Genomic DNA, 13,084 nt, shown 5'->3' with positions numbered 1-13,084 from the left:
GGACAGTGGCATGACCTCAGCTCACTGCAACCATTGCTTCCCAGGCCCAAGAATCCTCCCACCTCAGTAGGCCAAGTCACTGGGACCACAGACGTGTGCCACCACGCCTGGCTAATTTTTTGTATTTTTAGTAGAGATGGGGTTTCACCACATTGTGCTAGCTGGTCTTGAACTCCTGAGCTCAAGCTATCTGCCCTCCTCAGCTTCCCAAAGTGCTGGGGTTACAGGTGTGAGCCACCGTGCCTGGCTGCTATTTTTTATTTTCTGTATTAATTTCCTAGATTCCCTTTTTAGTTTTGTGTATATAGCTCTAAACAAAGTATGTTTTAGTTTTGACTTTGTTGAAAACTTTGTATAAATGAGTGCATAGCCTGTGTTTTTCTATGCCTTGCTTTTTCTTTTTTTCTTTTTTTGGAGACGAGTCTCGCTCTGTCACCCAGGCTGGAGTGCAGTGATGCGATCTTGGCTCACTGCATCCTCTGCTTCCTGGGTTCAAGCAATTCTCCTGCCTCAGCCTCCCGAGTAGCTGGGACTACAGGCACACGCCACCACGCCTGGCTGATTTTTTATATTTTAGTAGAGATGGGGTTTTGCCATGTTGGCTGGTCTCAAACTCCTGACCTCAAGTGATCTGCCCACCTCAGCCTCCCAAAGTGCTGAGATTACAGGTGTGAGCCACCATGCCCACTGGGCTTAACATTTTTTTAAAAAGCTATTTGGCATGGAAAATGTATTCATATCTGAAGATAATCCAGATGTTCTAATTTTTCTTTATTGATTTGAGATAGCAATTAATTAATTTTGTTCTGAGCACACTATAGTGATATATTTGGCTTCTCTTATCCTGATGCCAAATCTTGTTTTTGGATTCACAGTTCCCATGGAGAATGTTGCAACAATTGCTGATTGTGCCAGCGTGATTGAAGGAGTCAGTCGGAGCCGAAATGCCTTGCTGAATGGGGACACTAAGAATTATGACTGGGATTCTGGCTACACATGTCACCAGCTAGGAAGTGGTGCGATTGTTGTTCAGTTGGCACAGCCATACATGATTGGGTCAATACGGTAAGAAGATTCCTCCTCATTCGTAAGTTTTAAAATGGAAGTATACATATAGATTGTATTTTGGTAAAATGATAATCCTAATAACTTCAGTGAAGAAATTCTACTGTTCTTTGCTCTAAATATCAAGAAAGGAGTGGGAGCCGAAGGAAGGGACAACAACGAGAGAGCGTGCTTGTTTGGATTTTCCGCTGGGGCAGTACGCTGGAGTTAAACTCATGGAGGAACTAGACAAAAAGCTTCTCCCTGGGTGGCTTATGTCCTTTTCAAGTCTCAATTTGTATTGGTTAGAGACTTATAGGATAATGTCAAGATAGGTTATATAGAATGAAAAATCATTTTCAACTTTAATAAATTACATATGAACCAAACAGATCTGAATTCGAGATCTGGTTCTGAACAATCTTAGTGATCTTTGCACCTGGGCTTTTTGTTTTAAGAAGGGAACTTTAACCTTGCTTGATTTATAGGATTATATAATTTTTAAACATGAGACTGGTGATATCCCTCAGAGGATATACAGTCATGCATTGCTTAATGGCAGAGACACATTGTAAGAAATGCACTGTCAGCCAATTTTGTCATTGTGGAAATATCACAGAGTGTCCTTACACAAACCTAGATGGTGTGTAGCCTACCACACACCTAGGCTAGATGGTATGTCCTGTTGCTCCTAGGCTACAAACCTGTACAGCATGTTACTATACTGAAGACTGTAGGCAATTATAACACAGTGGTATTTGTGTATCTGAACATGTCTAAACATAGAAAAGGTACAATAAAAATATAATATACAAGATAAAAAATGGTGGCTGGGCACGGTGCCTCATGCCTGTAATCTCAGCACTTTGGGAGGTGGAGGTGGGCGGATCACTTGAAAGCTCAGGAGTTCGAGACCAGCCTGGGCAACATTACAAGGTCTCATCTCAATTAAAAAAAAAAAAAGAAGAAGATAAAAAATGGTACACCTGTGTAGGGCACTTACCATGAATGGAGCTTGCAGGACAAGAAGTTGCTCTGGGTGAGTTAGTCAGTGAGTGATGGGTGAATGTGAAGGCCTAGGACATTACTGTACTGTAGACGTTTAAACATTGTACATTTAGGCTACTATATGTGTGTGTGTGTGTATATTTTTGTTTGTTTGTTTGTTTTGTTTTGTGTTTTTTTTTTTTGAGACGGAGCCTCACTCTTGTTACCCAGGCTGGAATGCAATGGTGCAATCTTGGCTCACCGCAACCTCTGCCTCCCAGGTTCAAGCCATTCTCTTGCCTCAGCCTCCCAAGTAGCTGGGATTATAGGCACCTGTCACCATGGCTGGCTAATTTTTGTATTTTTAGTAGAAACGGGGTTTCATCATGTTGTCCAGGCTGGTCTCAAACTCCTGACCTCAAGTGATCAGCCCGCCTCGGCCTCCCAAAGTGCTGGGATTACAGGCATGAGCCACGGCACCCAGCCAACACTAAATTTTTTTAATAAAGTAATAGTGCTACGACATTATGTCACTAGGCGATAAGCATTTTTCAGCTCCATTATATCTTATGAGACAACCATAAATGCAGTTCGTCCTTGACTGAAACATCTCATTATGCAGTGCATGACTATACTTTTAGTTCAAGATTGCCATCTGGGTCTTAAGTAAGCTGCTTTTTCTCTTCTTTTTATTTTTTAATGTTCTAAGAAGGTCTCTGAAGGGCTAATGAAAACATAGAATGTTTATATATATATGTATGTATATGTGTATGTATATGTATATGTATATGTATATGTATATGTATATGTATATGTATATGTATATGTATATCTTAGCCCGCCTGGAGTAAAGGTGTTGGCAAGACATGACTGCCTTTCCCCCATAATGTTCCACCATATTTGCTTCGTTGTTTCCTGTTCTCATTTGAAAGTCAGTATGTATAAAGAAAGAAATAGCACAAAAAATAAGGTACTAATTTCTAATAAGCAAAGATTTATTGATGTTTAGGCTAATAACCACAGAAGTTGATGTTGCTTGCTGGTTCCCCAGGGCACCCTAAGGAGTTGATGCTGGGTTTCTTGGAGAATTCGGACTGTGGATTCTTCATTTAAATTGTTGACTCGTTTTTATAAAGGGCCACATTACAGGCTGAGTACCATAGGCAACAAATCACAGCTAGAGAAGCCTCGAGTTCGTACCACAGGCCAGACCAGCTTACTTTGTTGCTTAGGAAGGGAAAGAGACAAGCCACATCAGCTACCTGTACAAATAAACTTCTGTCGAATAGCAAATAACACCCCAGCTTCCTTTCTGTCATCTGTATGCATTAACTAAAGTACTTGTAAACCATCTATTTAATAAGCTATTCTAGAATTTTTGTTAAAGATGATGTGAAACTTACCTCTGTATTTTCCATTACAATCTATCCCTTTTTACTTTAAAAATCTGGAAAACAGTTGTCTTTCTTTTGTCTTCTGGCACTCCTGATAGCCTCCACAATTTCTTGAAGATTACCAATCGTGTCTCTGAGATTACATCTGCAATTTCTTTCAGTAGGCTTGGGGTGTAACTCATCTGAGTCAGGAGACTTGAAATCATTTAAATTGACTAGATACTCTCTTTCACTTCACCTATTTGGGACTTCAATTTTCTCTTTATTATGTTTGTTCTGACATTTCTAATTTGAAGACCAGTCTCCTTGCCAATGAAGATTGAAGCAAACAGGAAGTTTAGTAGCTCTGCCCACTCTCTTTTCATGTTCTCCGTTTTCCATTTGCTTACCTGGTACCCCACACCTCCCTCCCCACCACCGCCACCATCTAACAGCGTTCTATGCACATCTCAAACCGAGATGTCTAAAATGGAATTCCATTATCCTTCCCTTCCTGTTCAAGTCACGTCATGTCATGATTCCCCATCTCATTCAGTGGCACCATCCATTTGTCCATTACTTGAGCCAAAAATTTGGGAATCTCCCTGATTTCCTTCCTCTCCTTCACCCAATCTTCCAGACCTCCATTGGGCCCCCCAGTTCCCCACCCACAGCCATCCCTCCCACACATCTGATATGGCCACACCCTCCTCTCGGAGGAATCATGATTAGTAGTTCCCTTCAGGAGACAGTTCAGACTAAGGCATTTAAGAACTATCTGACTTACCTCTGTATATACAGCCTCGTGTCCTGCATGTGCACCCCTCCCCACCCTACCCAACCCTGTGCTACTCTGGACTCTGTCATAGCCCATCCAGCGATAAGAGCATTGCACATGGGTTCCGCCCTCTCTTAGCCTCCTGCCTCCAATTCTTTGATCATGCTGATATCATTGTTTGCATCTCTCACTACCTTCTCATTACCTCCTTTTTTACCTGGCTCTTTTTTATTCCCCCTTTTAGGCTCCACTCCTTTGGGAATGCTTCTCTAACCGTCCATTATCTCCTGAACTTATTGATAGATCCCTCTTCAGTAATCCCATATATTTTGTATACAATTTCTATCAGAGCATTTGTATTATAAATGTTCACTTGCTGCCTCCTCCCAGCCATACCTGATACATAAAAGCCTGTGGCAACTCAGAGTACGCTTCCCTTGAAAGATTCAATGTACTGATGAGGTAGTCTATCAAAAAAGAAGGGAAACTTGGGGGGGGGTACAATAGGAAATCTAGAATCTTAAATCTAGTGTGGACTACATGAGGTTATCAGGGTCACAACTCCAAGAGACAAAGAGGCTCTTCATGTGGCAAGGCCACCTTGGCCTCTAGCTCTACCCAAAGAATCAGAGATGTTGAATCTGACTCCAGAAAAGGCTGTCACTGGGGCGTAAGGCAAGAGAGAACAGTGCCCATTTGGGTTTTTTTTAAATGTGGAATGGAAGTGGTTCTCCCAAACAATTTTTCTTTTCCTGACTCAGAGCGGGGATGATGGGCATGAACACACCAAAGGCAGAATTCTGTATCTTAGCACAGTATGAAGCCTCCAACTTCCTTAAGCCTGCTTTTTTCCCAGTAAAAAAAAAAATCCATGCAATTGAAGCTTTGTATAACTGGCTGAGCCTTCAAAGAGACACGTCTCTGTGAAACTAACATTATGTTGTCAGGAACTGCATTTGCCTCTTCTGTGACATTATTAAGAGAAAAAGGAGAGAGATTTCTTAGCCACCAATGCTTGTGGACACTGGAGATCTTGGCAGGCTGCAGTTAGCGACAGTTGATGTGGCCAGATAGACATTTATTGACAGGAAACTAGATGAGTGGTACCCCTTCATGGGGATGAGTAATTGACCAATGACAGGTTGATTAGTCAGTGACATTTGACCCACAGCTTCTATTGCTTAAGGTGGCTGACTTGCCTTAGTTTAAGACTCATTATCTTTCTACTTGCTAATTGTGATACCTTTTTTAGTGTTTTCAGGCTAGTATGAGAACTCAAATATGCTATGCATTAAGTATACCTATCATCCAGTCTTTTCCAGCTAATAAATGACAGCACTTTGTTGAAACCCTAATTATAAGATAGTCAATTAAATTAACAATTTTTACATTGGTTTGAACGATGTTTTTGCAATTGATATGTGCAATAGTGTAAGTGAAATACCCAAAATATTTTAAATAACAAATAATAGTAAGTAAATGGGCTGTGAAAAGATAAGACTGTGTAGATAGATGTAGCTAAATAAACCCATTGTCTCTCTGGGTGTTGTGAGTATTAAGAAGTTAATGACACAAAAATATTTTGAGTTCTTCAGTTGGAAAATATTATATAAATGCAATATGTTAGGACAAAAGATGTCTAGCCCAAAGTAGGTTCTTGATGGGTATTCATAATCTCTTTAGTCTGTGGGGTGAAGCTCTTTTTGTTTTGCAGAAGGAAAAAACAATTCTACCACTTTAAAAAGTTAATCTGGCACAGACTGTCTGAACCACAAATCAGTTTATGTCTTGTAGTTATTAAGTAAATAAAAAGAAGTAATAGCAAGTTGATCCTAAAACTAATAATAATAATAAGAGAATTACATATGCCACTGTGGTCCTTATTCATCTGGTATATTTTTCTTTCTCTGTGAACTGTCAAGCCCATGCCGAGTTCAATTGTCCTTTCACTATTGTGTGGCTACAACCAACTCTAGATTATCTATTCAGTTTGTAAATTACCGTGACCTCCTTTAGACTGCTGTTTTTTCTTCTTCCTGCTGCTTACCACCCTGCCTGACTGTTGCTCATCCACTTCCCTCCAGAAGGGTAAGCACAGAAAAGGAAAAGGAGAGGAACTGCAAAAATGCCATCTTTTCCTACTTAATAGCCAAATGAAGGCTTAGTCAATAAGGGTGGGTAGAGGAATTGGGGCTAATGACTCAAATAATGTTTTGTAATTATCTGGGTATTTTCTACATCTGTGCTGCACTCAATCTCTAGTAGGACCACAGATAATCTCAAATTGAAGATAGTGATTTTTTAATGTTGTGATGAGCTTGAGTCTGTGCAGCAGTTTCCAAATGCGTAGTATGGTTCCCTGTGCTGTGAGTACTCAATAAACACTCATTGACTAAACTGACAACATAGATGCTAGTGCAACTAAAGGGAGTTCTATCTATCAACTAAATTGGACATCATATTTGCTCAGTATGTCTTATCTAAGTGTATGTGAGGAAACTGCTAAAGATTCGGCATCTCCAGCAAATGACTGAGGTTGAGCTCTGGAGTTAGGCTCTGACATTAGTACAGGGAAGAATGCTTGCCTCACTTGTTCCATGCCGCTTCCATTTCATTCTGAGTGCTGCACAGGCAAGCAGTACATCTATTTACATTAAGACAGCCTTCTTTGCAACCTAGAGAGCTAGAAATTTCCTTTTTATAGCTTGAAGAATACAGCAAACATCTAAATATATGACTCTTCTGGCTTGGATTAAGATTGCCTATAATTCTAGTCAAAATTGGAAAGATATTTTACAAAATTTGCTTCATATCAGTCACGCTGAATGTCGTCTGTCACAGCCCTGAACCAAGGAATTCTTCCTTGTCTCGCTGATCCATGATTTATTACTAAGTGTTATTTCTCTCTGAGCCTATCTGCATCACACTAAAGTCTTCTTTTATCATCCTCAGACCTCAGAGCTCTGGTTCCCAGAAAAATCATACAGCAAATAATTTTATCTATGGTTCCCAGTAGGTGCTGAAGTCTGAACTGTGTGAATGCTTAGAGGGCCAGAAATCCTGGATCCTGGAAACAGATAGCAGGATAGTTTGGGGGCATGGTAAATATTCCTCAGCCAGTTTCATCCTAGAGGTATTTCAAGGCCAGAAAGTATTGCTATGGCAACTAAGTTGTGTGTTAAAAATACAGGAGGGGCACTAGAATTCAGATGTTCTTTGGAAAAGCAGGAAAAGTTAAACGCCAAAAAAAAAAAAAAATATGTTTGTGTGTTCGTGTGTGATTTACCTCACATGTCAACCATTTACCTCTGTTGAATGGAGAACTTGGCAAGTAGTCATCATAAGATATAGCTGGATATATGAAAATAATCCTTTTAGCTTTCCAAGATTTTAACCCATTAAGAAGACATTTTTACAGAGGATTTCGGCCACATCTGACCCATTATTTCATGCACACGTGTGTTTAGTAATTATCTAGAATTGTTAAGAACTCTTTAAAACAAATATTTCACCAGTAGTGTTTATAGCAATCATTTTAAAACCCAGAATTGTTCACCTTGGAAAATGAAATGAGTGGAAAGCATCAGCCTCCTCCTTCTGTGGCAGATGTTTTAATGCTGCTGCCCCAGGATAGGCCACACGGGGCCACAGAAATGCAGCTATTCTCATGAGGGCTAACAGAAGCATAGAACTTTGAGCAAATTGAAATTTTTACACATTTAATACATCAAATTGCTTTAATATAGCTTTTGAGTATTAAATGAATAAAGCTATTCTGAAAAAACTGATGAAGGGTCACAGTCATTTAAGGCTAATTCTTGAATTAATTCAAAGCAGTGATCTACCTTTGAAAATCCTCATATTCTTTCCCCAAGTACCCTTAAATCAGAGACTCTTTTCCCAGGAGCCCAACTTTGTCACTTTGTTCAGATACTTTTGGTACATCTCGATAGCACCTGATGTCAGTGTATCTCTCTTTTTAAAAAGCTTAGCCCTTTGTACATTGGTAACCACAGAGTCACTTGACCAAAACATACTTGTGTATCTACTTAAGAAAAAGCAGAAGCACTGAGACCAAGAAAAACTCTTCCGTCTCCTCTTCTTGCCTCTCCTCTCTGTCCACCTCCATTTCTGCATTCTTTAGGAAAGATGATTATGATGACAGGCTGGTTGGTGCCCGTCAAGGACTCCTTTCAGCAACTTTCCTGGACACTCAGGGTCTTAGCTCCAGCTGAGGAATCATTATTTGCCTGCTGCATTGCCTCTTTCAGCAATGTATCAGATTCAGTGTAAGGGGGATTGGTTACATAGATAAATGCAGAGTATGCTTTTACTTCTCCCTGGATTTTCTTTCCTTGCTGCCCTTAAGACTTAATGGTCAGGATCTTCTTTCTTCCTTTTACCTTATTATGCCTGAAACTATATCCATCAATGGTTATGATATTACCTGCCTTGCCACATTTTTCTTTCACTGTAACCAAACACCAGCCAAGAGTGTTTAGACCTTCTGTACAGTTTAATTTTTAGAAATGGCTAATGGTTCTTTTAGTCACCATGTCTTACAGTGGTCCTGGAGCTTTAGCTGCTCTCACTGTCTTCATTTACAAGATGAAGAAATCAAAGCATAGTTTGAGTTTCATCCCTTTCTCACCATCAGGAGTAGGACAGCACAACCCATGGTAAAACTCCAGCTCCAAAGATTCTCATTTGTTTCATGATCCTGCAGAACCTCCTATAGCCTTAAAAAGAAAATGAGAGGAGCCATCATATCTTATGCTTCAATCCACCCTTGATGTCTGTGGTCATAAATTATAGAAACTGCCATTATATGTTGCAACTGAGACTTTAATTTGTTTTACTAGCGGTCATTTGCTCCAAAGAAACTTGCATTTGGCTGCAAATAAGAAATAATCTCGTTGAGAAAGACATTTTTTTTCGGTTTTATTTTTTGTTTTGTTTGTTTGTTTTTGTGTCACATAACAAAAAGGGGCATGGCTGCCCATACTGGTTCTGCAATTCAGTGATCTCTACAATTTTCTTAGTCTTTTCCATGTGTATTTTGCCCCAGAGAAACAAGATAGGGACTACAGTTTTAGCTACCATGTCTGTGTTTAAGCAGGAAAAAGAAGGACAAAGGGATACAAGGATAAAAGCCTACCAGCCAAGTTTATTCCTTTTTTATTAGGAAAATCCAAAGCTTTATTTGAAGCCCTACCCAGCCAACTTTCACTTAGAATTATTAGGTAGAACTATGTCATACGGTCAGCCCTAGCAAGGTTGGCTGAGAAACTGAGGGTCATGGTAAGGGGGATGGCTTATCTAGCCAACAGCTGTGCCACAGGAGACTACCTCCTGCTTGACATTTCACATGTGCTTTGAAATTTTAAGAGATCTCCATATTTCATGTGTTCTTTTTATTTTTTAAAACTACTCTATTGAAATATAATTCACATACCATATAATTCACCCATTTAAAGTATATAATTCAGTGGGGGCTTTTTCCCATTTATTTTTAAAAGCTTCCCTTTAGAGTCCACAGCTTCTGGATGTATCTGAAACAGTACTATGATAATAATATTTTCTCTTATTCTCAGCTTCAAAAATGTTCTGTAGCTGGCTGGGCGTGGTGGCTCACGCCTGTAATCCCAGCACTTTGGAAGGCCAAGGCAGGTGGATCACTTGAGGTCAGGAGTTCAAGACCAGCTTGGCCAACATAATGAAACTGTCTCTACTAAAAATACAAAAATTAGCCAGGCGCGGTGGTGGGTGCCTGTAATCCCAGCTACTCAGGAGGCCGAGGCAAGAGAATTGCTTGAGCATAGGAGGCAGAGGTTGCAGTGAGCCGAGATCGTGCCCCTGCAGTCCAGCCTGGGTGACAGAGTGAGACTCCATCTCAAAAAAAAAAAATTCTGTAAATAAAAGGCTATGTCTGTTTATTGCACAATTCTGACCCAAAATGAGAGGCTTCATTGATTATATATGTTTGGTTTCATATTCATGACACTTCTTGGAAAAAACTCCAAGTTTCTGTTGCAAACACTTAATATACTGGCTTTCTGTAACTGGTCTCCTGTGCTTTGCCAGCACAGTGATAATTCATGCCACGATGAAATCTGGGAGGCAGGGCAAGATTACCAGTACCTCCTGATTGATCAAAATCAGAATAAATTTTATTTGGTTTCGTTTTACTTTAGTTAACTATAGTTTACCATATCCAAACTCTTACCTAAATTGTCAGTTTACATGGAGTCTGTTAACCAGATGTATTTGATCAACCAAAGCAGAGTTGGCTCTTCTGGTATACATACAGCATTCCAAGATCAGAAATTTCACGGCATACCTACATTATTTTGTAGTGACAGATTAATTATATCAAAAGTCCCGCTAGAAATAGTAGTTTCAGTCTTTAAGACCTGGAGTTGAAAAAGTCAAGTCTGTTTGCCTTGGAATGAAGTGATAGATTTTTTTTAAAAAAGACCTCTTACTTTCAAAGAAGATACAGGCAATGACTGTCATACTACCTCCAGTCTTTTCCTTTTCTAACTTTTTGGTTAACATGGTTGGTTTTTTGGTAGGATTATAATGAGTATTCCTGACTTTGGGGACATTTGAAACAAGAAGTACAGTCTGTGGGAGGGTAATTATAGCAATACGACAATTTTAAATCTTGGGAGAAGAAGTACAAATACAGTCTGCTTTTCCTTCGGCCATTTCTTCATGCCTTCTCCTATATCCATCTTCACTCCTTCCTAAAATTGTGGGCAAGAAGATGATGATCAGATTAGTCTGTTTGCAGCACTCAGAGCAGTATCAGAATAGTTCAGTGGAATCACTTGTGTCTTTGGTCTCCCACTGGGCCCTAAGTGGCGTGAGCCAGGACCCCTACAACCTAGAAGGAGGTCCTGCCTTCCTGCTTTGTAATTCGCTCTCCTCCATCTCTCCTGACTCTTCTCCTTTATTCTGTTCTTTACAACAAAGTGGTAAGCAGATCCATCCTTTTCTCTCCTTGGATACCCTTACTTTTTATTTCCTAGGGCAGTAAGGGTAAGAATCTTTAATGAAACCAATTTCTAACTCAGCTCAGGGGCAGCTCAGTGCTAGGCAATGGGAGGCAATGGTCTCCCTATATTTACTCTGATTCTCTGCTATGGTCATCCCCTTTTATCTGTGGTTTTGCTTTCTGTGGTTTTAGTTACCTGCAGTCAACTGTGGTGCATGATATTAAATGGAAAATTCCAGAAGTAAACAATGGAAAAGTTTTAAATTGCATGTCATTATCTCTACTTTTGAATTGCATGACTGTGTAATGAGATTTCACACTGGCCTGCTCCATCCTCCCTGGAATGTGAAGCATCCCCTTGTCTGACATGTGCAGCTGGACCGTAGTCCAGGAGTCACTTAGTAGCCATCTCAGTTTATCAGATCAAAACAACATAGTATACAAAATATAGGGTTGTATACTATCTGTGGATTCAGTCATCCACTGGGGGTCTTGGAATATACCCCACATGGATAAAAGGACATTACTGTACTACAAAGTATACTGGGTTGATTCTTCCTTACATTATAGTGGTAAGAACCAAGAATAAGCTTTGGATGTTGACAAAGGGACAGAGAAGGCCTCCTGGCTTGCTTTGGTTTGAAGCTGTTCAGGCATAAGCAACTTGGGAACAGGGAGTTTTCCACGTCCTATATACCCTTTGCATTAGGGTTTTGGGCCAAAAATTGTACAAGTACCAACAATAAAGTATCCCTTTGCTTCTCATTTGCAGAAACTTTCCTTGGCATATACTTACCTCAAGAACCTTGTGCGAAGGGTTGATTGGGATCTAGAACAATAGCTCTAATTCCTTTAGACAGTTATATACCATTTAATTGTCCTCTGATGTCCAGTGCAAACCTCTTGTCATTTCTTTTCCTGATATCTGACCTTTCTGTATTCATCTCCTCTCTGAGGTTAAGAGATAATAAAGAGCATATAATCAAGTACTGTTTTTATTAGACAGTTCATAGCAACCCTGTTAGAAATAGATAAACCATCATCTATAAAGAATTGTTTGAGAATTGGTGGTAACCAGATAAATAATATCTTGTTGATAATAGCCCTACTAGTAAAATAGGAAAATGGCTTTGTCATGATTGTAGTGACTGTAGTGAGATTTTAGCTGTATACATTAGACTTAGAGACAAGCAGAAAATTCATGGAGATTAGTTGCATCTATTTGGGAAGAACGTGTTAAACAGTGTCATCCATTTAAAATTGGTTTCATTAAAGAGTCTAAAGAGTAGTTCTGTTAAAATGCCAAGTACTATAAGGTTTTTATTGTTCTGTGGTCATAGACTGCCCTGGCCAGCTATCTTGTAAAATGCTTTTTATAATTACAATAGACAGAGCTGGCAGCAGGATAGATCTGTACAAATCCATTTTCTCCTGGTCACCAACAAACAACTCAGCACTGTGTACTTAATTGGTGTGTTTTAGTCTATAGTATCATCTTCCTCTATAACTGATATATTATTATTTTACTACTGTCATATTAACTGCCTTATCAAAGACTATAAAACTTTATTTTTTTGACATATTGTTTATTGACTTTAAATGTCTCTATAATTTCTTCACCCTACCCTACTACTTCCATCCCCTTTAGTAGGGATCTAGAGGGTAGTGGTCAATGACTATCTTATCAGTTTGAGAATGTAGCTCCTGGGCACTTTATCAGTTCAGGGAGTAAGGAGGGTTTGGGAATGAAAATGGTTTTCATTTTTAATTGGAGCTGCCGCTGCTGCTGCTGCTGCTGCTGCTGCTGCTGCTTCCCCCCCCCCCCCCCCCCCCGCCATTTTCTTTGTAGTTCTTTTAGGAGAAATACCAGAAATTTAGGGTGAAAGGCAAGCCAAGAATTGC

The 13,084-nt window shown here is 39.7% G+C and overlaps 1 protein-coding gene across 10 annotated transcripts in view; it reads left to right on the top strand.

Annotated features, from left to right (window-relative positions):
- BTBD9 (BTB domain containing 9) overlaps positions 1-13,084 on the top strand; it is a 495,597-nt gene that overhangs the window by 360,750 nt on the left and 121,763 nt on the right. For all 10 annotated transcript variants that reach the window (XM_032141217.2, XM_058432661.1, XM_058432663.1 and 7 more), the window contains one exon: positions 876-1,065. In XM_032141217.2, coding sequence (XP_031997108.1) covers positions 876-1,065 — 190 coding nt within the window. The remainder of the gene's footprint in view (positions 1-875; positions 1,066-13,084) is intronic.

This window comes from Hylobates moloch, unplaced genomic scaffold (genome assembly GCF_009828535.3).
Source record: "Hylobates moloch isolate HMO894 unplaced genomic scaffold, HMol_V3 SCAFFOLD_20, whole genome shotgun sequence".
NCBI lineage: Eukaryota > Metazoa > Chordata > Mammalia > Primates > Hylobatidae > Hylobates > Hylobates moloch.
This window is presented reverse-complemented; position numbering and strand designations above follow the sequence as displayed.